The sequence below is a fragment of the Meriones unguiculatus genome, chromosome 10 (genome assembly GCF_030254825.1).
Source record: "Meriones unguiculatus strain TT.TT164.6M chromosome 10, Bangor_MerUng_6.1, whole genome shotgun sequence".
Classification (NCBI taxonomy): Eukaryota; Metazoa; Chordata; class Mammalia; order Rodentia; family Muridae; genus Meriones; species Meriones unguiculatus.
Genome location: NC_083358.1, coordinates 32901783 through 32928810, shown reverse-complemented (window position 1 = coordinate 32928810; position 27028 = coordinate 32901783). Strand labels below are relative to the sequence as shown.

At 50.9% G+C, this 27028-nt stretch overlaps 1 protein-coding gene and 1 long non-coding RNA gene across 2 annotated transcripts; one reads left to right on the top strand and one right to left on the bottom strand.

Annotated features, from left to right (window-relative positions):
- The first annotated feature begins 1375 nt into the window (after positions 1-1375).
- Drc7 (dynein regulatory complex subunit 7) lies at positions 1376-24912 on the top strand. Its single transcript, XM_021641551.2, has 18 exons — positions 1376-1427; positions 2477-2707; positions 3086-3260; positions 4188-4313; positions 4846-5040; positions 7516-7674; positions 7953-8171; positions 14404-14529; positions 17133-17205; positions 17935-18063; positions 18203-18331; positions 19333-19553; positions 21101-21316; positions 21873-21983; positions 22071-22181; positions 23030-23224; positions 24447-24586; positions 24670-24912. Exons 2-18 carry the CDS (start codon positions 2511-2513, stop codon positions 24761-24763), a joined length of 2616 nt encoding a protein of 871 aa, XP_021497226.1. The 5' UTR covers positions 1376-1427; positions 2477-2510; the 3' UTR covers positions 24764-24912.
- Positions 24913-26038: 1126 nt separating this feature from the next.
- On the bottom strand, positions 26039-26921 carry LOC132656829 (uncharacterized). Its single transcript, XR_009594580.1, has 2 exons — positions 26495-26921; positions 26039-26324 (listed from the first exon to the last, which is right to left on the bottom strand). It is a non-coding gene; the product is annotated as an uncharacterized LOC132656829 (long non-coding RNA).
- Between the last annotated feature and the right edge of the window lie 107 nt (positions 26922-27028).

Here is a 27028-nt window from a genome sequence, read left to right as displayed (position 1 = left end):
AAGTAGTGTTGCAGAGCTGGACCCCAGCCCACTCTGATGACCCGGTCTGTGACCTTGAGCCCCAGCTGGAACTGGCTTGCCCGCTGACACCTTGGCTGTCATGTTCACTTTCTGTCATGTTTCTTTCCTGGCTCCCCGTCCCCCACCCCCTTCCCTTCCATGGCTCCCCTATCTTACATGGGTTCCAGTCAAAGATCTGTTCTCAGCTAGCTGTAGCTTGGGTGATTCTCTTAGGCTCTCTAGTCCTTGCTTTTCTCACCTGTAGAATGGGTCTCAAAGGATTAACTACATCAGAGTAAGTTAAGGATAAAGGATATGATTTTTGTATAGCCCCAGAGCTTGACACACAACAGGTGTCCAGTGAGCTGTGAGTACCTTAGAAAGGTACTACCCCCTCCCTGGTTGTCTCACCTGTGACCAAGAGGCAGGCAAGGGCTTTGAGAAAACAGACCATGCTACTGGGTTGGAGGTCTGTCCCCAGGGAACAGGAGTCCTGAGTGGGCCTGCTGGACCCAAGGCCTCAGCTAGGACTCAGGCAGACTGACATCTAGCCATAGAGCCCAGGAACGTTGGAATTGAGCTGGTACTGCCTGCCCCCCCCCTTCCACACTGCAGGAGGGGAAATGGGAGCCAGAAAGGTGTGGGGAGTGGCCTGTGAGCCCCAGGAAGAGCTGCTAGCTGAGCCAAAAAGAATAGGAGATACTCCCTACCCCGCCCTGAGGCTCTCGGTCCTGGCAGCCCCTTTCCTCCTCTGAGTCTGTGGCAGCTGAGTAGGGGAGGAGTGGGGAAGCAGGGCCAGCCTTCGCTCTGCTCCTCCCCTCCTCACTCTGCAGTGCTGGAGATGGAACTCCTGCACACCGATCACACACACCACCATGCGACCACATCCTAGCCCGCAACCCCGACCCTGCCTGGTCCCCTTTGCTCCTTAGTCTGATTCCTGTCTTAGAACTGAGGATGAATCTGGCTCCCTGCTCCTTTCTCTCTCATCCTCACTTCTGTCCTGCCTGCACCACTTCCTATGTGTTGGGGGTGTGTATGTTCTGTTCAACTAAGAGTAGAGCTGAAAGGTGAGTAGAGGAAAGGCCTGAGCTAAGGCAGAGGACAGGCAGGCGGAGGGGTGTTGGGTGGCATGAAACGGACCAAGCAGAGGCCAGGTCTTCACATGTGTTGGAAGTCTCGGGGTGGTACTAGGCATGCCTGGAAACCTGACTCTCACTCTCCCTTTGTCCTTAGCAGGCAGCCTTGGTACTCCCGTGTGGCCTTTACCAATGGCTGCCCCACAGTCCCCTTGGTGTGCATGTCCCAAATCTAAGGCTGTGTCCTTGCTGTCCTCTGTCCTCTAACATCTTCTCTTCTCACATCTCACTTGCCAGAACTGGGCCACATCCCCACCAAGACTTCATCGGCAGAACACTTCAAACCTGGTACATTGCAACCCCAATTCAAACCTGGGGCTCTTGTGGTGTGGGAAGGGGGACAGATCTTTGGGTTGGTGACAGTGGACCTTAGTGAGGCCTTGCTCTGTGGACGCACACATGACATGTCACAGGATAGTGACCATCTTCTGGGCTGTCAACCCCCACCATGCCTTAGTGATAAATCTGCCATTTAAAAAGTTAGTCTTAAATTGTGTGTATATGTCTGTGTGTGTGTGTGTGTGTCTGTATGTGTCTGTGTGTATATGTGTGTTTGTGTCTGTTTTGCCCACATTATGTATACAGCATGCATGCAGTACCCATGGCATACAGAAGAAAGCATTGTATCTCCTGAGACTGGAGTTACAGATGGTTGTAAGCTGCCATGTCTGTTCTGAGAACCAAACCCAGATCCTCTGCAAGAACAATAAGTGTTCTTGTCTGCTGAGCCACCTCTTCAGCCCTGTTACCTCTGCCCTCACAAATCGTGCCTCAGTTTCCAGTTCTGTGAGACGAGATTTGATGTACCTGCTGTTTTGTGGGTCTTGTTTCCGCTTTGCCTTGCTACTCTGAATAACTTCCTTTGATCCAGGCGACTTACTGGACTACATGAATATACCTGAATAGGAAACTATATATTCAGCAGTCACTATGGCATCAGTGTCATCTGCCGCAAAGAGAAGGTGGCTGCCAAAGCCACATTAGTAACTTTAGGTAACCCGACACTAACTTTGATGTTTGTTCAGAAGCGGCTTGGCTATGTAACCCAGGCTAGCCTAGCATTTAAAAAACCCCTGCTTCATCCTCAAGTGCTGTGATTACAGGCATGCATTACTGTGTACAAATCCTTGTCTTCGTTTTGAGGTAGAGTTGTATTAGAAGGTATTAGAGATGGGCTAGCACCAAACCAAGACATTCCCCCCCCCCCCCGGTGGAAGGGATGCTGTTCTTCTCTGTGAGGAGAAAGCACCTCCAGTTACTCTGAATGCATGAATGGTCTTAGTCACTTCTTTCTGGCTGACAATGGCCATTCTGAGCATACCTGCTTTTCCCTGCAGAGATATTCATCTCTAGCTATCCAGAGAGATCAGGATGGAGGTCCTGAGAGAAAAAGTGGAGGAGGAGGAGGCGGCTGAACGTGAGGAAGCTGCTGAAAGGGCAGACCGGGCTGAAAAGACGGAGAAGGTGAAGCCAGCGAGCAAAGAGGGAACCATCCTGACACAGGAGGAGCTGCGAGACCTGGAGAAACAGCTAGCAGCCATCCGGGTCCCCACCCCTTCCGAGGAGATGTGAGTGTCGGGCCAGGGGTTTTCTACCCAGCAGCCCCGGCACAGTCAGAAAGGGCCAGGCACAGGAAGGACCAAGGCAGAATGGTGGCACCTGGGCAAGGAGGGTAGCCATAGAGGGATGCAGTTCAGCTTCAGGTTCTGCTTCCAAAGGGCTCACCTTTCCCCTAGCTGTGTGATCGGGGGAAGGCCTTCAACCTTTTGCAGTCTCCATTACTTTGTCTGTGTAAAAGTGAGATTGTGAGTCATGATACTGTCTCCGTGTAGCTGTGAGGGTCACATGAAGGAAAGGCAAAAGGCAAAGGCTGCCCGTACGCTTTTGGGGAGGGGGGTGCCAAGCGTGGCCTCACTCAGATCATTGCTATCCCTGCTGGGACACAGGATCATAAACAAGGCCCTCATGGATACCACCAAGCTGCCCCCTTCCTACACCTCCAACTCGCCCAAGGAGGAGCACCTGCTGCAGGTGGCAGAAAACTTCTCCCGCCAGTACAGCCAACTGTGCCCAGACCGCGTGCCTCTCTTCTTGCACCCGCTAAATGAGTGCGAAGTGCCTGTAAGCCTGGGCCTTGGAAGGCAGGGCCAGAACAGGGCAGAAGGTGGAGGGGTGGGGCACGCCCAGGTCTCTAGGTGCTCTACCTTTTCTGGGTCAAGTCATGGCTGTGCTGTGGCTCAGCTCTGGCTTGTCAGGGGCTGGAGGAGTGTATAGACTACTGCAGGGGAATGCAGGCCTGGGATCTGAATTGGAAGCTAGGGGGTGGGGGAGCCCAGGGCCTGACACACGGCAGGCCAGCACCCTGCCTCTGAGCCACACCCCCAGCCTTCTTTTCAGTCTTGAGTGAAACCAGGGTGTCACTATGCAGCCAAGGCTGGCCTGGGTTAAGAGACCTCCAATGCCTGAGTGGAATGGTCCTGTGTATGGGACCATATAGACGGGGGAAACGGAGGCCCATTGAGCCTCAGGGAGAGATGCCTGGGGCCATGTAGAGGGAAGCAAGAAATCAGTGCCAGGGTTCAGGGCCTCCTCTGCCCCACTCTGCCCTGTTGCTTTGCCCCTCCCATGATGGGTTGGCACCTGAAACTGGAGACCACCCTGGCCACCACCAGCCACCCCTGTCTACAACCTCTGTAGGCTCCACAAGGGCCACATCCAACAGGACATTCCTTTAGTTCTTTCTCATTGAGTGACCTTAGACAATTTGCTTGGCCTCGCTGAACTTGAGAGGGTTTTCCCCCAGTCTTTCCAGCCCAGATGTGGATAAGCTAGTGATGTGAACGGGTGCCTCTCAGCCATTGCCACCACGTCATTGGCCAACACCAGACCTTCCCAGGCAGGAGAGCAGTCTACCACCCTGAGGCCTGTGAGCTGGGCCTCTTCAGGGTTCCCCTGAGAATTTGAGGAAGGAGGCTGGGCCAGCCAGGCACAGGTGCTCTCACAGGTCCCTGCTACACACGGCCCCTGGCCCGATCTCTTAACCCGCAGAAGTTCGTGAGCACAACGCTGAGACCTACGCTGATGCCCTACCCCGAACTCTACAACTGGGATGGCTGCGCCCAGTTTGTGTCTGACTTCCTCAGCATGGTTCCCCTGTCTGACCCACTCAAGCCGGTAAGCACTACCCCCTGGTCACATGGGGTAAGCCCAGCAGGCCTAAGGCGAGTCTGGACCACAGAAGCTCAGCCAGGCTTCAACCTTCTGAGACACCTGTAGGGGAAAAAGACACAGAGAGGCAACCAACAGCTGGCCTAAGGGGACACAGCAAACCTGGTCTCTCATCTGCTGGATTCTGCCGCAGTGCCCCTTTATTTTTAATTTCAGGAGGTTTATAGCAAATTACTAGGGGATACCAACCTGCCTATACCTTTAGCCCCATCTTTGGGCTTCTGAAAGGTTTGGTCAGCTTTTCATTGAGAATGGAAGGAGACGAGGAAGTGGCTAACCAAGCATTGATAGAAGAGTGGAAAGGATGGGGGGGGCATTGGAGGAGAGCCCACCAGTTGCTTAAAATGGCAGGCGCGTGTGGGTTCCATGGTTTGTGTCATGTCCTCAAGAGCCTCCCAAAGCAGCAGGGTCCCTACCCCTACAGGTGGGTGGTGAGTGGCAAGAGGTCTGCTCGAACTAACAGATGTCCTGTGCTCAGCCCACACACCTCTATTCCTCCACCACCGTGCTCAAGCTCCAGAAGGGGAACTGCTTCGACTCCAGCACCCTGCTCTGCTCCATGCTCATTGGCTCTGGCTACGACGCCTACTGCGTCAATGGCTATGGCTCACTGGACCTGTGCCTCATGGACCTGACAAGGGAAGTGTGTCCACTCACCTTGAAGGCCAAGGAGGTACACCTGATACATGGTAGCCCAGAGAATGCACAGTCCCGGGGATGCCTATCTATCTTAGGAGATCAGGGCCCTGCCCTGGCCATCTTTAGAGAAGCGAGTTCCCATGTGGGCTGTCCTTATACTTACGTGTTACTGCGCCATCACCATTCACCCTCTGTTGCTCCAGACCCCCTGTTTCAAATCCTTGGTGATTGCTCTGTCCTCAGCACCACCCACAGACCAGTTCTCCAAAGGGCCGTCCCTCTTGCCTTACCCTAGCTCAGCTTAAGACATGGTGCTTCCACTGGGCAAAGTTGATGGCTCACGTGGCTTCTGCCTTATATCCAGCTATCACGAGTTTACCCGCCACCCCTCCCTCGCATCTGATAAAAGCCCGTCTGGTTGTTTTAATGGTGGGAAACAGTGGCCAAAGGAGTGCTTAATTCTAGGCCTCCTCCCACTCAGCTAAACACACACGCTCAAAAGCACACACATCAAGAACCTCCACTGTGGTGGGCAAGCATGCTGGTCTGAGTTCTATCCCCAGCCCATTTAGCGTGAAAAAGTAACCCCTACCCACAACGAGTGATGGTTGAGTTTTCTGTCTGCTCATTAAGAACTCAGTGATCACCAGAGTTTCTGCAAACAAAAGAAGCACTTTTCAAATTTAAAACTGTTAAAGTTTAGTATAGGAAGTACTACTGCACGAAAGTGTGGTTACGCTTGTGGGTAACAGAGGCATTTTTATGTGTATGTTTCATGCCAGAATCATGCACACCACCACCACCCTTAAAAAAAATCTCTTCACACTTGGAAAAATACCACGCTGTACACAGAAAGAGCTTTCCACACCCTGGGTGGATTGCAGGGATCTGTGGCAAGAGTCAGGCCCTGCTGTAGCTGAAGGATGGAGACCCAGGGGCCTGACACACTAAAAAGGAGTTCAAGAAAGAGAGAGAAGTGCCACATTGTCTGCTTGCTCAGGCCTGGATGCCAAACAAGGTGTCTCCTGCTGTGAAAGGACCATGGCAACTCTTCTTTTGTTTGTTTGTTTAACAATTTACTTAATTTTATTATATGTGCATTAGTGTGAAGATGACAGATCCATTGGAATTGGCATTACAGTGGATGCTGAGAATTGAACCCAGTTCCTTTGGAAGAGCAGAGAGTGCTCTTAACCACTGAGTCATCTCTCCAACCCCTTGTTTTTTGGTTTGTTTGTTTGTTTTTGAGACAAGGTCTCTCTATGTAACTCTGGCTGTCCTTGGATTTGCTTTGTAGATCAGAGTGGCCTGGAATCCACAGAGATCCACCTGCCCCTGCCTCCCAAGTGCTGGGATTGAAGGGACCATGGCAACTCTCAATAAGAAAAACATTGGGGCTGGCTTACACTTTCAGAGGTTTAGTTCATCATCGTCATGGCAGGAAGCATGCAGGCACATCGGCAGACAGGGCACTGCAGAAGGAGATGATGAGATGATGACAGGCTGACAGTTCTACACCCCAGTCTGCTGGCAGCAGGAAGAGAGAGACACTGGGCCTGGCTTGAGCATCCGAGACCCCAAAGCCCACCCCCTACTGACACAGCTCCTCCAATAAGGCCACACCCACTCAACAAGGCCACACCTCTTAACAACGCCACTTCCTATCAGCCTATTGCAGCCATTTTCATTCAGAGCACCACGCAAGGGATGAACAAACACTCTAGTGTCTTTTCCTTCCATTCCCTCAGAGCTTACACCTCCTGGCCTACTTGTTTCAGCTGCAATGCAAAGAACCAAGTTTCTATCAATAACAGCATGATAAACCATTTTAATGTGGCCATGGGTTGGTTCAGTGGCTACCCATAGCAGCCCTGTGTAGTCAGTGCTGTCATTCTTAGTATATAAAAATTAAAAAGGGCATGCTCAAAAGGAAAAACGTGATCTTTTTAGAGCCACCATAATGTGGTAACATGTTTACAGCCCTGGGTCTGTCTGGTGATTGATTGCTTTTCTTTTTACTTCTTTTTACTTGATTGCTTTTCTTTGACTGTCACAAACCTACTTCTGCAGCCCCTGGAGAGTTCTTTCCTGGGAAAATGTATCATCATTTTGTACATATTTACATACACATGTACACACACATGTAGAAACACACATGTGTGTGCACGCATACACCTATGCATGCATGCACACATGCAAGCACGCAGGCACACTTCTTTTCTTTACTGGCCCAGAAAACAAACTTGGAGTCAATGTATGAAACTGCCCAATGATAACCCCTGAAAACTCTTACCCCATCCCCTTCTGGCTGGTGGGGCGGTCCTTAGCAGTCTTTGCTGTGCACCTAGGCTTGATCTGCAGGGAGGATCCCCGTGGACTCCCCCTCATCCCGACAAGGTTTCCTCCAGGGCACTACAGCTCCCTTTTCTGTCAGGACTAGGCCCTAGTCTCATAAAGCCTGTGAAGGGTGCAGGTTGGAAGTTAACTTTCCTCTTTTGTTGGGTGACAGATAGTCAAGGAGAAAGAGAAGACAGTGCCTAAGAAATACGCCATCAAGCCGCCCCGGGACCTGACCAGCAGGTTTGAGCAGGAGCAGGAGGACAAGAGACTGCAGGCAATTAAGGACCGAGAAGAGAAGCGGCTCAAAGACGAGGAAGATCGCCTCCTGGTGGGTCTCCCATGGCCTGCACCTTGGCCATGGCTGGTTACAGCCGGCCCAAGGGATAACATACCTCAAGGCCTTCTCTGTAAGATTGACCAAAGCACCGCTTACCTGGAGAAGACATTGCCTTTCTTGGGATGGAAACTAATCCCGCATGCTGTCGCCCCGCAGAGCGAACCACAGATGGGGTTGGCCCCTCCCATTTTACTGGGAAACCTGGGGCACCAAGGGAGGGCGGTTAGGGAGTTTCCCTTAGCTGGTGGTCACCCACCTTCCCCGTGCAGGCGGCTGAGAAGTCGAAGCCCGACCCCCTGCACGGCCTGCGGGTGCACTCCTGGGTCCTGGTGCTGGCCGGGAAGCGGGAGGTGCCCGAGTGCTTCTTCATCGACCCGCTGACAGGGCGCAGCTACAGCACCAAGGACGAACACTTCCTGGGCATCGAGAGCCTCTGGAACCACAAGAACTACTGGATCAACATGCAGGACTGCTGGAACTGCTGCAAGGTTCGTGGGAGCAGGCCGGGAGGTTAGAGACCCGGGGTGCGGACCGTGTGCAGACACACACACACACACACACACACACACACACACACACACACCGTTATAGCAGGGTCCTTTATGGTGGAGGTCCCAGGACCCACACCCCCGCCTATCAGGGACTGTTCCGGCAAGGTGAACTTCTCCAGTCCGTTGTGTGTGTCCTCTCTAACCCGCGGGCTGTGGGTTTGTGCGAATGAACCGTGGGTAGAAGCATAGCACCCACGCAGGGACGTGGGTAGGCTAAAGCTCTCTACACACCGCCCCTGAAGGCCCTGCTTCCTGCGCCCAGAACAAGAAGGAATACGGCCCGTGCCTCAGAAATCCTCTTGTGTCCTCCCTCTTCCCCTCCCAGATGCATGCTTGTACTGTAAGGATATGAACAGCACCGGCAAGGGCTGTGTAGGTGGCTCAGTGGGTAAAACATGTTTGCCCCCCACCTTAACGACCTGAGGTAGATACCAGGGACCTACACAGTGGCAGGAGAGAACTGACTCCTGAAAATTGTCCTGTGAGCTGCACATTCACACCACAACACGCGCGCACACACACACACAGGTACGCGATCCTACGTGCACATCTTCCTGGATTAGTCTGTGATAAGGAACTCCCCTACATAGCCAGGACCCGGCCCCTCCCATCCAGTAACCGCTCCAGCCACAAGCTCAATGGCAGAACAGGAGCTTAGCATGTATGAGGCTGGGGGTGATTCCCGATACTACAACAATGGGCGAAAAATTCATTTATGTAAACCAACACACTTCACTTGAGATGCTATTGGGGGGGGTGGCAGGCGAGGCAGGTGGGAGGGAGCCCGTGCTGACTTCCTACAGGGTTGATCAGTTTACCCTGATTTAACACAGTTCATCAGCTGAGTCCTGCACTGTGTGTTCTCTGTATTAGACTTGTCGAGTCACAGAGATGTGTGTTAGATCCGTCGTTTTCTGCGTGCAGTGTTTTGTTCATCCATCCCCTGTTCTTGGGGCATGCCGGAAGCTGCTTTTCTACGTTAGAGTGGCACACTTAGACCCTTCCCAGCATGGGGCTACTTGGAGTAGTGCTACAGTGACCATTTCCCACCTGCATTTCAGTGAACACACAGTGGCTTCTGCTGGGTCAAGACTCAGGGGAGTCACATTTCATCACTGGCAAAGGTGACTGCACCGATCTATAGTCCCAACCCCGGCTCTAAGTGACAGTCTGGGCACCCCTGCCCTCCTTGCCAACACTCAACATTTGTTTGGGAGAGTTTGAGATGGGGTCTCGCTCTAGGCCGGGGGGGCCCCGGAACCATGGTCTTCTGCCTCAGCCTCCCGAATGCTGAGATTACAGGCGCGCACACCGGTGCCTGCCTCGTTTCCCCACGTTCCATAGAAGGTGGTGTTGCGCTGTTTTAAAACTACAGTTGACCTGTTGCAGATCGTCCTTGTATCCAGGAAGTTAAAACCTGCTTATGAACTCTATAAAAATTAGAAAGAATTTGGGGGTTTTCTATCTTCGTGATCACTTCTAATCTGAATTGATATTGTTTCTTCCTTGAAGACATCTGGGTCTAAAGTCTTCTCTGCACAGCCTTGGGTGTCCTGGAACTCACCTTGTAAACCAGACTGACTTGAACTCTGAAATCTCTGAAATCTGCCTCCCAGGGCTGGGATCAAAGGGGTGTGTCACCATGCCCAGCTCTTCCTGGAATGTTTCAGATCACACATTCAGTTGGGATAATTTGTTTATTTTGGCAGTGTTGAGGATGAACTCCAAACCAGAATATTTCAGGCAAATGCTCTAGCATCGAGACACACACACACTTAGCCCAAGGCATTTATTCTTGAGTGAGTTCTGGTAGTTTCTGTCTTTTGGAAATGTTTTTTTCCTTTCATTTAAGTGTTCAAATTATTGCTATAAAATGTTAAAATAGCTTCTTATTTTCCTTTTAATATTTAGAGTCCATAGTGATGGAATCTGCTCCCAGTCTTGAGACTGATGGTGTACATGTATTTTTCCTCTAATGAAATCTCACAAAGATCTGCCTGCCTCTGTTTCCCTGAGTGCTGGGTTTACAGGAATGTGCCACTGTGCCCAACTGTTTTCTATATTTTAAAGTTCTCAACATTACCCAAATGCTGGATTATAATGTTGGATTTCTTTGTTCCTTTTATTGGTGTTTGCCTCAAATATTCTAAAGATGTATAATTTAGTGAACAAACATTTAAGATTATAATTTTTTTTTTCAAGACAGGGTTTCTCTGTGTAGCCTTGGCTGTCCTGAACTCACTTTGTAGACCAGGCTGGTCTTGAACTCACAGAGATCCGCCTGCCTCTGCCTCCCAGAGTGCTGGGATTACAGGCATGCACCACTACACCTGACTATCATGCCTTCTTAATAAATTGACCTCTTTGTATTGTAAATGCCCTCCTTTACCCCTACCAGCATTTTTATCCTGATATCTATTTAAAATCCACAAATATAGTTTCTTTGACTTTCTTCTGGTTTCTGCTAGCATGGACTCTCTTTGCCTCTTAAACAAAACTCTATTCCTATATTCTAAATTCAAGTGTGTATCGCTGGGCCTTTCCTTTATCTATTTTGACAGTCTTAGCCTCTTGATTATGGTGATTAGACCATCTCACTTACTATGATTTTTTTAAAATAAAAGTAAGTTCATGGGTATTATTTTTCTATATAAATGCTCAAATTTGAACCTTTTAAAAATCTTAATTGAAAATAGATTTTTAAACTGGGCATGGTGGTACACTCTTTTAACTCCAACACTCAAGGTGAGAGGCAGGAGGATCTCTGTGAGTTGGAAGCCAGCCTGGTCTATAAAGTGAGCTCCAAATAGTGACTACATACTATTTCAAAAATAAATAAAATTTTTTCATACAGTATATTCTGATTATGGATGCCCCTCCCCCAGCTCCTCTCAGATCCTCCCTACCTCCCCACTCACCCAAATCTGCACACTTTCTCTCTCTCATTACAACAGACAGGCAATAATAGTGATAATAATAATAATAATAATAATAATAATAGAAGTTAAAATGAAAACAAACAAACAAGCACAAAAAAACAAAAAATGAACAAAACAAAAGGAAAAGCACAAGAAACACATACAAATGTACATATATACACACGTACAGAAATTCCATAAAAAAACACAAAACTAGAAACTATACTTTATAAGCAAAAGACCTGTAGTGTTAAAAAACTGAACAATAACAACAAAACGAACAAAAACCAAAGCATTATCAGACCCTCCAAAAATATCATTGAGTTCATTTTGTGTTGGCCATCTTCTGCTGGGCATGGGGCATGGGGCCTGCTCTAAGTGTGGTTTGCATACCCAGTGGTTTGCATACATCATTGGAGAAATCTAGTTTTTCATTCATGAGCACAGTTCTGTGTTTCACTTGTGCATGTGTGTGTGCGTTGCTAAAAATTACATCTGAAAAAATTTTTTTTTAGAGATAATTAGATACCTAGATGCTTTAATCTTTCTGCAGAGATGTTGGATGAGATTATGGTAGGAAAAGAGAAGATCTAGCAATCCTGGATGACCTTAACTAAGCCTTTCTGTTATCTTTACTCCTTTGATGTGGTCCATCAGAATCCCAGTGCAGACTGGGAGATTTGCTGCCTTTTTCTCTTTGGAGAACTCAACATCCTTCAAAGAGGATTTCTGCCCCTTAGTACTATGGGTAAACTGAAGGCCGCTGCTGCTGCTTCTTCTTCTTCTTCTTCTTCTTCTTCTTCTTCTTCTTCTTCTTCTTCTTCTTCTTCTTCTTCTTCCTCCTCCTCCTCCTCCTCCTCCTCCTCCTCCTCCTCCTCCTCCTTTTCCTCCTCCTCCTCCTTCTCCTTCTCCTCCCTTCCACTAAGTCACAGGCAGTCCAAGCTAGCCTTGAACTTACTGTATAATCGGGATGACCTTGAACAGCAGAACTCCAGACTTTCTTGCCTCCAACACCCAAATGTTGGGATTTCAGGCATGTGCCACCATGTCTAGTTTATGTGGGTCTGAGGATGTGTGCCAGGGCCTCAAACATGTTAGACAAGCATTCCACCAACTGAGCTACATCTCAATCTCTCCCAGAAGCTCTTCCTAACTGCTTTGGACCCATGACCAGAGAAAAATCCCACAAACTAGAAACATCTTTCAGGCTTTTTTTTTTTTTTTTTTTTAATGAATCTTGGCTTATTTTTTTCCCCCAGTGGTAGATGGAACCTGGGCCTCACATGCTAGGCGAGCCCTCTACCACTGAGCTACATTCCCAGCACAGCTTCTTAATTATTGTGATTCTTCTTGTTTGTTTTTGAAACAGCATCTTCCTCTATAGCCAAGGTTGGCCCTAAACTTACAATCCTCCTGCCTCAGCCTCCTGAACGGTGGGGTCTATCACTGTGTCCAGCTCTCATGGGTCTACTTGTGGGGAAGAAACGTTTAAATGTGGATTGACACAAGGGAATGTGGGAGAGACTGCAGTCAAGGGACAGATATGTGACTAACTCATCTGGTGGGGTCATCTTGCGTGGAAAGTGGCAATTCTGGGAGGGGAAGCAGTGTGGTCAGCTTCTCCATGAAGCATCTGCTGTGTGCCAGGTCCTGTACCCAGCCTAGGAACACACAGCAAATGGCACAGAGAAGGTCCTTTAGACACTTCCTGTCCAGGGGAAGGGGAAAGCAACAAGCCACTGGAATTGAGCTCAGGCTTCAGGCCTCCGTATCCCATGCTCTGTTGCTATTCTCAGTGTCCCCTATTCCTGACTAGACAGAACCAGTTGCAATGTGCCTATCCAAGAGATACTGTGGCCCCTTGGGGGCCAGGCAGGATGGACATGCTTCCACTAGGTGACCAGTAAGTCTGTATCTATAAGTAGAAGGAAGTTGAATTCCTGGAATCCAGAAACATGTGTTTCTGCATCCTCCTTAACTCATGGCCTGACTCCGGAGCCCGCCACTATTGTGGGGCACACCACACCAGTGCCATGGGAAGGGCATTTATGGTAAGGCAGAGGGGGGCCAGGGAACCAGTGCTGAGTCACCACATAAGGGCATGGAAGAAGGGACCACGACACTGGCCAGTGCGGACGGTGCTAAAATAGCACTGGGACTTTGTTCCCTCTGAGAACCTTGCTTGGCACTGGGGGTCAGGGAACGGGACAGCATCCTTACAGAGAGCAAGTGCTCCTGGAATGTGGGGTGCAGCCATTGTCTGCCTGTTCTCTTCTTTAGAGACAGAACATGGCATAAAAGCAAGAGTGTGTGACTACTGCTTGCCACTGAGAAAAGTGACAGGGTTTAGCAGAGATAAAATGATATGTGACCATCTACACAGTAAGCTCTTCCCCGTTAATCTTTCCCCCCAGTCACTGCTACGTCCGGAAGCCTTCCTCTCCTCCCTCCCTCCCTCCCTCCTGTTATGTCCACTTCTCCATCCCAGCTACCAGACAGGGAACAATACACAGGAGCCTCTCGGGACAGCACAGGGAATCCATGACCCGGGTGGCCTCGGGACGGATGGGTGCTCAGCCTCCTCTGAGCAGTTTTTCTTCAGGCTTCGATCTCCCACTGGAACACATCACCTGGGGAGATGATCCCGGGGGCCGGGGCAGATGGAGGGAACCACAACTCCTTGCTTAGTGCCTGTGTCTGCCACCAGGAAGTGCTGCCGTCTAGGTTCTGAAAGAACATTGTTTGACTTAAGATTCTGGAGACTGGAAATCCGGGACTGAGGCCTGGAAGGTTTGGTTTTTCCTGAGGTCTCTTGTATCCTCCTAAGTCCTGAGTAGCAATTGGCTCCTGATTTCTGGCTCCTGGCTCCCTGGTCAGGGAAAACAAAAAGAAAAAGAAAAAAAAAAAAACCAAGGAGGCTCACTTTAAGCCAGTCATTTCCTAATAATTTGCCTGTTCAGAAAGGCTCTGTACTGACGTGCAATGCCCTCATGTGTATACAGACTATCCCCAGCAGGGAACACTGATGAGTCTCTTCTGCACAGAGGATTTCTTGGGAAATGGGATGATGGGATGGGAATGGGGCTTGAGTTTCCCTGTTGAGATGAAGAATGTGTCTGGACTCTTAGAGGCTGGATAGAGCTGACATTCCGCACAGCCCCTGCTGGCCTCTGGGAACAGCCATTGCCCTAGGAGCAGGCACAGTCATGAGGTTGGGGGGGTGCGCACTCAGTTGGTTCTGTCTCCATCAGGATTTGGTCTTCGACCTGGGAGACCCAGTGAGATGGGAGTACATGCTCTTGGGGACCGACAAGGCTCACCTATCCTTGACTAATGAAGACGATGAAGGAATGGATGATGATGATGACGACGATACAGTGAGTGGTAGCAGGAGGGCAGGTTAAGAGGCTTCAACCCGGTTTGCATCAGGCAGCCTGACAGTCCCTGAAAACACGTGCATGTGTGGGGGAAGTCCAGATGTAGCAATTACACATTCTTCAAAGCAAAGAGGTCTTGTAGAGCCCCTCATTTTACAGATGGGTAAACAGAGGCCCAGGCATGTCTAGTGACCAGCCCAGAACCTTCCAGTAGGTTAGGGGAGGGACAGTACTTGAGTTCAGTCTCTCCCGTCTGGAGCCCTAATCAAGAGCTGGGTTCCTTAGAGACCACATCTCTTTGGAGCAGGAGTCCCAGGGCATGCCACTCTGCCCGCCCCTGCTTGGTTGCCCTTGTGATTGTCTATCAAGGCAGGCCTTTCCTTCCTGTCCTGCATGAGGTCCTGTGTGAGAAGTCAGAGACTAGGAGCCCAGGGGCCTTAGGCAAATCCCCCCTGCTTTGGGATCTTCCATTCCTCCCTTACAGGTAAAACTAGGTGAGGGTCACAGTCCGTGTTTGGTATCAGTAGCAAGAGTAACAGTGTATCAGCCCACTAGTAAGAAAATTCTACTGACTGGAGCCCCATGCTCCTGGAGGCTAGAAAGTTTTGGATCAAAGGAGCTGGCAGGGCTGGTTTCTTTCCAGAGCCTCTGGGTTTCCTGATGGCCATTAATGTGCTTTATCTGGCCTTCTCTCTGCTAAGCTGTGTCCTAAATCCTTTGTCTCATAAGAACTCTTAGCATATTGTGATAGACCCCAGTTAGACTGCGTTGCCTTATCTGTAAAGTGCTGACTTCCACATGCAACTGGGTTCATAGGGGCCAAGGGTGAGGGCTTTGGCATGTGACTTTTATAGCCCAACACCAAGGAAGGCTGAGCTGAGGGACAGGCTCTGGTCTTGGTGTAGAATCCTAGTCCACCCGTTTAAATCTCTGCCACCTGGGAAGCTAAGGGACAGGCTCTGGTCTTGGTGTGGAATCCTAGTCCACCCATTTAAATCTCTGCCACCTGGGAAGCTGAGGACAACTTGAATACAGCAGGGCAAAATGAGACGCCAAAGGACACCCCCTGTAAGCAAGAGAGCTAGGAACCAAACCTGAACAGTCTGGCCGCATGTCGAGGTCCCCAGCTCTGAGGGCTGCCTGAGCGTGACTGAGGCCACCCTGTTCTCCAACTCATTTCTGAGCTCTGGCACCCCTGCTGGCTGTGGGCATGGGTCAGCCGTGTGTAGGGCATGTAACACGGGGAACATCCTTAAACCTAGGACCCTGCTTCCTCTGGAAGCCCCATCACTTCCCTGCAAGGAGAATCCTTTTTCTCTCCAGTATGGACAGGACATGATACACCCTGAGAGTCCGCACTCAGCTGTGGGTCCAGACATAGCACGGGGTTTTCCAGGCTGCCCCCTGCTGACGGATCACCCTGTGTGTCCCCGGAGGAAGTCACAATGAGGTGAGCAAGTCTCCAGGGTCTGAGCATTGTTTGTGGCAGAAAGTGTACACACAGAGGGTCCTAAGTCTGATTTGAGGATCAACTGTTTAGAGCAAGACTTATTTCATAGATGGATAAAGGACAGCCTTGCAGAGCCCCAAGCCCTGCTCATAACAGCCTTTAGTTCTCCCAAGAGGCCCAGTTACAGCTAAGGAAACCCAGGCTTCGAGTGGATGAAGAACTTGCCCAGTCCTCCTTATCTGGTACTAGGTATAGCAAAGGGTATGGGCCCCTCTGACACAGGATCCCTGAGTAGCCATCATGGCTGTAGGTGGTTTGGTCAAAAGGTTGTGGTTATGAGAGCAGGTACTACTATTGTAGATAAAATTGGTGTTGGGCTATAAAATGTTTATTATTTGGCTATAATTATTACAGCAGTATTATTTAACATGCTATCACAATTAATAAGACATAGATACCTGTTAGCTGTTCTAATTGCTTTATTTACCTTGAGCAGATATTTCACTTATGTTGCCTCAACAACTTCACCATCCGCCTGCCAGCCCCCATCCAATGCCATCCGTCTTAACCACCCTTATCTGAGCTACCTTCCATTCATAATCCCAACATACTTGCTTATATTTTCTAGTCTTGGTGTTTTCTCCATCCATGCCATCCTTGGAGAGTCCTTACTCCTGGCCCACGTGGTTCCTTCTCTGTGCTAACTCACTGTGGTATCCTCCTGCCTCGTCTCTTTTCATCTGTCTGTCTGTTTCCCATGATTCTCCTGTTCCCAAAGCCCCAGGAACCTTAGCTATGCCTATTGCATCCTACCCTGCCCAGGTTTTAGGCCTTTTAATCAACCAATTAGGAGTAATGTCTTAGGCAGGTTTACACAACAAGGATAGGTGTATCCAGGCAGTAACCAGATCTTGAGGGCCAAGTATTTAGCATCAAAATACAAGCATCAGACAAAACCCCAACCAGGCAATTAGGGTATGGGCTCTGCCCAAGATGTCTCCTCCTCTGCCCTGTCCTGGATCATCTCCTGACTTCTGGCTCTTCGGAGAAACTGATAGCCCCCTTAGCAAATCTGGATCTGGGGTAGGGGAAAGAACTGTGCCATGGCCTCTGCTCCAAGGCCCTGGCCAGCAACCTCCTCCTCTCCCCACAGGTCAAAGAGGAAGACGATAAGAGCTTCGACATGCCGCCTTCATGGGTCTCCCCGATTGAGATCACCCAGGACGGTCTGTCATTTGCTGGTTCCCAGCCCACAGGCAGTTCTGTGGCCACAGCTCAGCAGAGGGGCCACAGAGGCTTCCTGGGCCCTTATTTCCACCCTTCTCAATACCCTGCCAGCTCTGTGCCCAGGGCTTGACACCATCTGGCACACAGCTGGACTGCTAACAGCATGACCACCAGGGCCTGGGACATAACCTCTCTTCTTCTCTCACGCCCCCTGTTCAGAGAAGACCATAGACAGCACATATAGTATATGGTGTAAGGAGGTCAGGCCCCGGGAGGCGTGGGCAAAGAAGGAAGGGTTACCTTTTGCCACAGGTCTGCATATGCCCGCCTGCAAATGCCCAGACCCAGAAGAAGGGCACAGGCTGTTTCATCAGGTGGCAACATGCTAAAGAAGTGGTCATGAACCCTGGGGTGGGAGCACCCACTACAGCCTAGATAAGGGAGGAGGCAAAATGGGCCTTAAAAAGTAGGGGTCATTGGGGCTGGGCGTCATTCCAGCACAGTGTTCTCACTGGTAAAGATCTGGCAGAGGTAAGGGGTGGCTCTGGAGTTCTGGCTAGCCCAAGGGTAGCTTGGGCAGATTTGAAGTCAGCACTGGTGACTATTTTCTTCCTCCCTGGAGCTGGTTGTGGGCCCAGAGGCACTTTATAGGCAATGCAGAGGGTGGATGAGTGGCCAGGAAGGGTGGAAGGATCGACGAGAGACGCCAGCCCCCTCTGCATCCACAGAGTTTGAGACCCGGTGCCCCAGTGGGAAGAAAGTGATTCAGTACAAGAAGGCACAGGTGGAGAAGTGGTCCCCGTACCTCAACAGCAATGGCCTGGTGTGCCGCCTCACCACCTACGAGGACCTACAGTGTAAGTGCGGGCTGGGATGGCGACAACCCAATATTGTGCTGGGTGACTCTGCGCACATCACTTCTACTTTCCTGGTGTCTGCGTGGCACAGGCCAGAGGAGCTGGGCTGCCTACAGCAACCGTCTTTGGGTCCCCACAGGTACCAAGGTTCTGGAGGTAAAGGAGTGGTACCAGAACCGGGAGGATATGCTGGAGCTGAAGCACATCAACAAGATCACAGGCCTGCACGTAGACTACTTCAAGCCGGGCCATCCTCAGTCTCTGCGTGGTACATGGATCCCATCACCGGGCAAACCAAGAGGCCTGGGGGGAGGGGCATGGATGGGGAGAACTAGCCCCAGCTCTCAAGGAGATCCTTGGGTGGCACACAGGAACATTGTCTCTACCTCTGTAAAGTAATGAGGTGTGCAGACAGCCAAGGAAGCTCAGAAAAGGAAGATCTGGTGGCCAACGGCTTTCTAAGGAAAGTCAAAGCCATGGCCACGTGCTGTTCTGTGGCCGAGATCGGGCCAGAGTCTCCACCAGTGGGTACATGGTGTGGGTCATATGTAAAGGGTCTAAGAATGCTGGGCAGTAAAGCCAACCACCACCACCACCAAGGGCAAAGGCAGGAGCAGAGGGCTACTGCTAGGAGTCCATGCGCTTGGGAAGAGAGAAAAGAAAGGCTCCACCTTCTGAGATCCATATCCTGCCCCATACGTCAGCAGAGGAAAGTCTGGAGCCAACAAACACATGGAGATACATCATCCAATCATCCACATCTGGGAGTTGAGACTTTCAAGATTAAACCAACAAGGGGCCACGCCACAGCCTTTGTGTGGGCAGATTACCCTAACCTGATGCGTGTGCTAGGGGTTGAGAGCAGCAGAAAGCTGTTCCCTGTTGATAATGGCGGGTAGTTCTCTGCTGTAGAATAATTGGGCTGAACGTGTTAATACCATGGAGATGTAGCTCAGTGGTAGGACACATGCTTAGCATGCCGGAGGCCCGGCACTTCATCTCTAACAGCAACAATAATGGCCTTAAAATGTGAGCAAGTTTTTGACCCAGTGACTCCTCTGGTAAGAGTTTGTTCTTAGCAAAGACTGAGCAAGAACCATAAATTATGATATGAATGTTCATCACCGCATTGTGTATAAAAACAAAGAACCAGACGTAACCGAAATACCCAGGAGGTGGGGACTTGCTACCTGGCTGACGCTCATGTGTACAGGAGCGCCACAGCTCCTGGTGCTCACCTGGCTCCTTCCATCCTCCCCATCCCCACAGTGCACTCCTATAAGTCTATGCAGCCTGAGATGGACCGAGTCATGGAGTTCTATGAGAACATCCGTGTGGACGGCCTGCAAAAGCGGGAGGAGACCCCCGTGACAATGACAGAGTACTTCCAGGGGCGCTCAGACTTCCTGTCCTATCGCCACATCATCTTTGGACCCAGAATCAAGAAGCTCACCCCGAACAGCGCAGACTCCAACCCCAGGCCCGTGGTGGTGAGAGGCCTGTGCTTGGGCTGGGGGCCTGTCCGGCTGCTCTGGCAGATAGAGCAGGTCATCAGGACCAGGGGAAGTCCTGATTCTGGGATGGTACCAATGCCTGCGCTTTTGCCAGGATTCTAAATGTGAAACAAGCACTTTAAACAAGCAGACTCCTGGGCTTGCTAGGGCTAAGCTGTGTCCCCAGCCGCTAGAAAAACAAAGCACTGTTTCCTCATTGTAATGAACAAACACACACTTATGACTAGACATCTAACGACGTCTCTCCAATATTACTGTAGGTTTGTTCTTAGCTGGACAGTTAAGCCCTTGATTAATTGAGAGGTGGTGGCTGAAGGATGAAAACTTTAAGGCAAGGTCGGGCCTAGTGGTGCATACCTTTAATCCCAGCATTCAGGGAGGCAGAGAGAGGCGGGTCTTTGTGAGATCAAAGCCAGTCTGGTCTACAAATCAAGTCCTAGGACAACCAGAGCTGCACAGAGAAAGTCTGTCTTGAGAAAACAAAACCAAAGAAAAGAAAAAAAGAAAGGAAGAAAGAAAGAAAGAAAGAAAGAAAGAAAGAAAGAAAGAAAGAAAGAAAGAAGGAAGGAAGGAAGGAAGGAAGGAAAGGAAGAAAGAAAGAAAGAAAGAAAAGAAAGAAAGAAAGAAAGAAGGAAGGAAGGAAGGAAGGAAGGAAGGAAGGAAGGAAGGAAGGAAAGGAAGAAAGAAAGAAAGAAAGAAAGAAAGAAAGAAAGAAAGAAAGAAAGAAAGAAAGAAAGAAAAACTCAAGGCAACCTCAGCTATGTAGTGAGTCCAAGGCTGGTCTGAGCCACATAAAATGCTATCTCAATAGACCAAGGAGACAGCTCATTCAGTAAAGAGCTGGGCTTGTAGGCACGAAGACCCCAGTCTGATCCCCAGCACCCACAAAAACAGCTGAGCACTGTGACACACATCTGTAATCCCAGCACCAGAGAGGCAAACGTAGGGTCTGTTGGCCAGTCAGTCAAGCCAAACCAGTAAGCTTCAAGCTCAGCTGAGTCCAGGTTTTGAAACGGAAGCCTGGTTTCAAAAAATAAGCTGAAGAGCAATGGAGAGAGACAGTGTTAGCCTCTGGTCATCACACAAATGAGTGTTTGCGCACCAAAGCACACGCTCAATTTGTTCTCAACAGGCTTTAAACTTATCGTGATCTGGGGTGATTAGAACCTCTGTTTTCACCCATTCTGTGTCAGATGGGGCTTTGTTTCCTCTAAGATGCTACAAAACTCTTGGCCACTGAGCTTCCAGCCACACACCAAAGGTGGTCCCTTCCATAGCAAGGGGCACTTGGAGAGGGTGTGAGCTCCTGCCATCTAGGAGCAGGCAAGCAGAGTCTGGTGAAGGAAACTGGAGAAAGGCTGAATACCTTTCAGAAGCTGACCCACCGTGGGTCACAGAATCCATTGCCTAGCTAGAAGGGGCTGATCCACAAGCCGCACCCCTGAACTCCTGGGGTCCCAAGTCCTTTGCTCTTGCCCACGGAACATGCGCATGACCCTCTTCTGCATGTTCTGGACCCACAGAAAATCACAGAGCGGTTCTTCCGCAATCCAGAGAAGCTTGCGGATGAAGACGTTGCCGAGCGCGTGTTTCTGATCCAGGAGGAGCGCATCCAGCTCCGCTACCACTGCCGCGATGACTACATCACCGCATCCAAGCGGGAGTTCCTGCGGCGCATGGAGGTGGACAGCAAAGGCAACAAGATCATCATGACTCCCGACATGTGCATCAGCTTCGAGGTGGGCTGGTGGCTGCGTGCCACAGGGGACGGTGGGCGCACTCCGGAAACTATGCCAGCAGAGTCTTCTGGCAACTTGGGAAAGCCCAGGTGGATCCCCGCCCCCACTCCCACCCCAGCCCATCTTAAAGGCTCCACTGGGAAACCCATCTCCCACCTGAAGCCCTTTCCCTTGCAGCTCCTCTGAAACAAATCATCCTGTTTCCACCAAAATGAGAATATAGCAGGCTGAGACTTCCTCACAGTCCCTGCCTGCACCTCTGGGAAGCCTAGAACCCAGGTCCCGGGGACCCAACCTAGAGGTGGCAGGATATTCTTATGTCTTAGAATCTAGAATGGTCTCACCTTCCTATTCTAATTAGCACAACCCTAAGCCTCTGCATCTTTCTCTGGGCCCTCTTTGTTACTGTGATTTTGTAGAGAAGAATGCTGAGGTCTGGAGAGGTTAAGCACCTTGCTGGAGGTCACAGTTAGAAAAAGACAATAGATTTAAACCAAGTGGTCCCTGGACCTGAGCAGATGCAGCCTCTCCATCACTGTGGCGGTTCTGGTCCCAGGTGGAGCCAATGGAGCACACCAAGAAACTTCTCTACCAGTATGAGACCATGATTCACCTGAAGCACGAAGAAAAGCTGTCCCGACATCAGGCCTGGGAGTCAGAGCTCGAGGTAAGGTCCTACCAGAGAGAGGATGTAGCAGGGAGATGGGGGGGGGGGTGTCTTAGCTGTGCATATCCTCCATTTTGTGCAATCAAGGTGCTGGAGATCTTGAAGCTTCGGGAAGAGGAGGACGAGGCGCATAATCTGACTGTCTCCATCTATGATACCAAACGCAATGAGAAGAGCAAGGAGTATCGGGAGGCCATGGTGAGCCTCCCTGATGCTTCTGAGTCTCTTTCCCTCGGAGCCTGGCCTCCAGGGTAGGGAGAACATGAGAACCCTTTGCAAGGGGCGATGTCACTGGTGACAGCAGGTGAATACTCTTGTTGACTCTAACCTGCCAAATGGACTGTGTTGATGTGTCACCCTAAAGAGCACTTAAGATCCAGGCTAGGTGTACTTATCCAGGACTATGGTCAAATGAAAGCCACATGTCCGCCTCCATCAGGGTTTCCACTGAGGCTGTGGCCTGAGCTGGGAGTCCAGGCACAGGCACAAGTTGAGCAGCAGGACTCAGCAACACAGGGCTTTGGCTTAACTTCCCAACTGGGAAGCCCCATTTGTGCTCCCAGGCTCGCTTCTAGATCCTCTTCACCATGAAGTGCAGATAAAGCAGTTTAGAGTTGGCCTGGCAAGGCTGGGCTTTGGATCGTTCTTGGATCCATAGAGAAGGACAGTGTCTCCAGTTGTTCTGGCTCCTGTGTGCCCCATGTAGGGCCTTGTGGGCAAAAGAGGAAACTGATGGGGGCTCAGCATCATTGCTAACCCGCCACCATTCACTGTAAACACCTGCTGTGGACTGTTAGGCCTGAGCGCTGTGCTTTCCAGACTTGAGCTGGTCTGTTTTCAGAGGAGGAAACTGAGGCTCAAACTGAGAGATGCATTCGAGTCAGAAACAGTCACCCTTAAACATGGGTCAAGAGGCAATCCTCTCTCATAGGAACTATGCTGGGACCTGGGTCTGGGACCTTGTTCTGTGCTCTCGCACCATGGACTCAGCTGCCCTGGAGGTCTCCTGGAGGTCCTGCTCTCTCAGCTGATTTCTTGGCCCACAGGAGCGTGTCATGCATGAGGAGCACATGCGGCAGGTGGAGACCCAGCTGGACTACCTGGCCCCGTTCCTGGCACAGCTTCCTCCAGGCGAGAAGCTAACACGCTGGCAGGCGGTGCGTCTCAAGGACGAGTGTCTCAGCGACTTCAAGCAGCGCCTCATCGACAAGGCTAACCTCATCCAGGCTCGCTTTGAGAAGGTGCGGCACAGGCCCAGGCCTGGGCAGGGGAGGAGACCTCACCATCCTCAGCCAGAAAATGGGGCCTGATGTCTTTGCTCAGTGCCTCACAGATCTGTGAGAGACGGGTGGTTGGAGAGTGTCTGTAACTTCCTGATTTTCTTCTCCCCCATTGTTCCTGGGTAAGTGGGTGGATGGTGGCTCGGTGAGAATGCATGGATTGGCGGGTAGATGGGTGAGTGGACTGAGTGGATGGTGGGTGACTAGGTGGGGGGATGGTGGGTGTGTGCAACGGATGTGTGGGTAGATGGATGTGGCTGAGGATTAAGGGTGGGATACGGATGGATGGATGAGAGGGGGGATGAACGAGTGGGCAGAGGGGTGGAGGAATGGGTGGGTGTGTTTGTGTGCAGATGGACTGAGGGATGGTGCTTTAGCGCAGCTCCTAGTCCTTGGCCCACTGCTGAGATAGCTGAGGTACACACCACGCGATCCCCTGCGGCAGCTTGCACTTCACAGAGTTCGCAGAGCAGAGCTGGGTGGGGTGGGACACAATAATTCTCATTTTTTGAAGACAAGTGGTCCCTCTCAGCACATTAGCAACTTGTCTGGGTCAGGTGGCTATTTCGTGTGTCTGGGTGTTTTGTCTGCACGTGTGTAGACACCATGTGCATGCCTAGTACCCTCAGACACCAGCAAAGGTCATCAGATCCCCTGGGGCTGGAATTCCAAATGATTATGCGCCTCCATGTGAGTTTTAGGAATCAAACCCTAGTCCTCTGGAGAGCACCGAGCGCCCTGCATTGTTTTTTGAGAAGGGGTCTCCCTTTGTAGCCCTAGCTGGCCTGGAACTTGCTGTGCAAATGAGACTGGCCTTAAGTTCACAAAGACCCACCTGCCTCTGCCTAATGAGAGCTGGGGCTAGGGTGTGCACCACCACACCCAGCTGTTTTGATTTTGTCTATGAGGAGCTAGGGGAAGAGCCCAGGACTGTGCACTAAAGCACACTCCTGGCCCCGACTAGCTCTTTCGACCCTGTTCTGATTGCATGCACATGCTGTCTTTCAAATCATGACTCCAGCAGTTCCCACTCAAGATATGTTTGTGATCCTCTAACTGTTCCATAGCTTGGGGGTTGTGGGTGGCTCTGTAATCCTCTTGGGGATACCTGGTCATCTATGGGCCTACGGCCTGGCTATGGACCAGTTCACACATTCCATATGCCACCCCACCATGCTTCCAGGAGACCCAGGAGCTGCAGAAGAAGCAGCAGTGGTACCAGGAGAACCAGGTAACCTTGACGCCGGAGGAAGAAGACCTGTACCTGAGCTACTGCTCTCAGGCCATGTTCCGCATCCGAATCTTAGAACAGCGGCTCAATCGGTAAGGGGCACAGCTGGGAGGACTCCTGGGAACCCTCCGATCGCCTGGCCATCCCTCACCTTCTCCTTTCTCACTCTGCTCAGGCACAAAGAGCTGGCTCCACTGAAGTACCTGGCGCTGGAGGAGAAGCTCTACAAGGACCCACGCTTGGTAGACTTCGTCAAAGTCTTTGTTTGATGGTCCCTTGTGGGAACACAGCAGGTGCTGCCGGAGAACAGAATCCCTCCCTTCTCCCCAGCCACTGTGACCCCATACCAGCCTCACTGCCATCCTGGATCCCTGCCCCTCCTACTCTCCCTCAAATAAACATACTTCCTATTTGTCATTTATGCTTCAGTCCTCACAAACCCCAGTCCCCACCACCCCAAGACTTTTCTCTGTCATCCTCCCTGCTGGAACATCAAGTGTTTACCGCCTGCAGATGGTCCCAGGGCCTCCTGCCAACATCTGCTCAGTATGTTGATGGTGGGCCAGCTCATGAAGTGGGAAAGGCCTGGCTAAAGTAGCACACCCAGGACCAAGCGTTGTGGTTAGAGGACAAGGGACTGAATCCAGGTTCTTCTGTTTACTACCTGTGAAATGGGGCTGGCATTGTTTCCCCAAGTAAGTCTTAGAAAGCAGAGAAAGTTGGGCATAGCAGAGCATGCCTGTAATCCCAGCAGGTGGTGGAGGCAGAAGGATCTGCGTTCAAGATCTGCCTTGGCTACTTAGGGAATTTGAGGACAGCCTGGGCTACCTGAGACTCTCTAAAAAAAAAAAAAAGTACAGAAAAACTTGTCAGTCGTCTCAAGGGCATGATGATACAGCCCTTGTGAAAGATCACATTGCAGCTGTGGTTGCCTGTGCAAACATGGGCCAGTGAACAGGCAGTCACGGATCAGGGAGGGACTTAGGGGGCCTGCTGCTCTATGTTGAACTACTGACTACTGATGAAATCTGGAGGAGGGGCAGTCATTGTCTTTACTCAAAGGTGAGCCCACCAGGCAGGCTTCAATGCATAGTTCCAAACCCATGATTAAACACTAGGCTCATGCCACATGTGGTGGTCCATGCCTTTAATCCCAGCTCTCGATCTCTTGTCAGTTCAAGGCCAGCCTAATCTACAAAGTGAGATCCTGATACAGAAAGAGGAGAGAGGAGAGGTGGAGGAAGAGAGATATGAGGGGCAGAAATAGGGTGAACTTGGAAGAGCCAAGTAGGCCAAGAATGCTGAATCTTGTCTGGTTCCTAGTTAAGATACACTGTGTGTGTTGTGTCCGTCCGTGTGTACAGAAGTCCCACACTATCACTATGGATTCTGCTCTGTCATTCTCCACCTTATTCCCTTGAGTCAGGGTCTCTCACTGAGCCTGTAGTTTGGGATGACAACCAAGAACCTCATGCTCGGTGTTGTCATCATTGAAATGTCTTGGGATCGGTTATGTTCAAATAGTTGCACATAGACAAAGCAGATAGGGCAAAATGTGTCAAAATCAAGAATTTGACAATTTTTGTAATGAAAAGCGGAGGGAACAGCAAGCGACAAAGTTTTGATCGAATGTTATTCTCCGAATCCGGCTCTCTTAATAATTCCCAAGGGCAGGCTTCCCAGAATACGGGAGGCCGGTGGATGTCTTCTGGAGAGGTTTTGCGCTTAAGCAGGGACTTCGCACGCTTTGACTTTAAGAACAAAGGTTCACATCCTGGGGCCCGTTCTTCCATATGCTCCGCCTTTTCACCACAGCGTCGGTTTCCTCATCTATAAACGGAGAATTCCTACCGTTTAGGGCTGCGTGGAGCAGAACGCCAAACGCAGCGGCCCCAAGCAGAGGCGACCGGGAGTGGAGGACAGACGGGGGTCGGAGGCTTTTTCTGCCATGGGCTGGAATCGAGTTTCTCATCAGTGAGAGCTCCGAACCCCCGACTCACGCTGGGTCACGCAGCCTTTCCCCCCCGAGGCGTCACACACGTCAGCCCTTCTCCGGTTCCCTAGTTCCGTGGTCTCAGCAGACACAAGCCTACTCATCCCGCCGCCATCCTAAGAGAAGGGCCCCGGGGCTCAGCATCAACTCCCCGGAGGGAACTCAAGCCGACGCGGGCCTCCGAAGAGAAGACCTCCGAGCACGCGGTCAACACCCCCAGGCGCAGGGCGGGGTCCGGGCGGCCCTGTTCCAATATGGAAGATCTGCGACTTCACGCTGCTCCAGGGTTCTCCCCTTCCCATTGGTTAGCTCGGAATCGGTTCTCCAATAACACGGACCTTTACTGGTCGAACTGGGGCTGTTGCCGAAGTGATTGGTGCAGCCGCCACGGGTGCGGCTCGCGGACTTTTCAAACATTACCGGGTTCCAGGAAGCGAAGGGGAAGGGCGGAAATGGCCAGCCCGGCGCGGGGGCGGGACTAAGGAGACCAAAGCCCGCATTGGTTCCTTTGAGACCTAAGGGCGGCCCGTAAACGCTTCTT

Coding starts and splice junctions, on each gene's coding strand:
- Drc7 (XM_021641551.2), top strand. CDS start 2,511: ATGGAGGTCCTGAGAGAAAAAGTGGAGGAGGAGGAGGCGGCTGAACGT. Junction 5,041..7,515: donor TCACCTTGAAGGCCAAGGAG/GTACACCTGATA, acceptor GTTGGGTGACAG/ATAGTCAAGGAGAAAGAGAA. Junction 23,225..24,446: donor TCCAGGCTCGCTTTGAGAAG/GTGCGGCACAGG, acceptor CCATGCTTCCAG/GAGACCCAGGAGCTGCAGAA.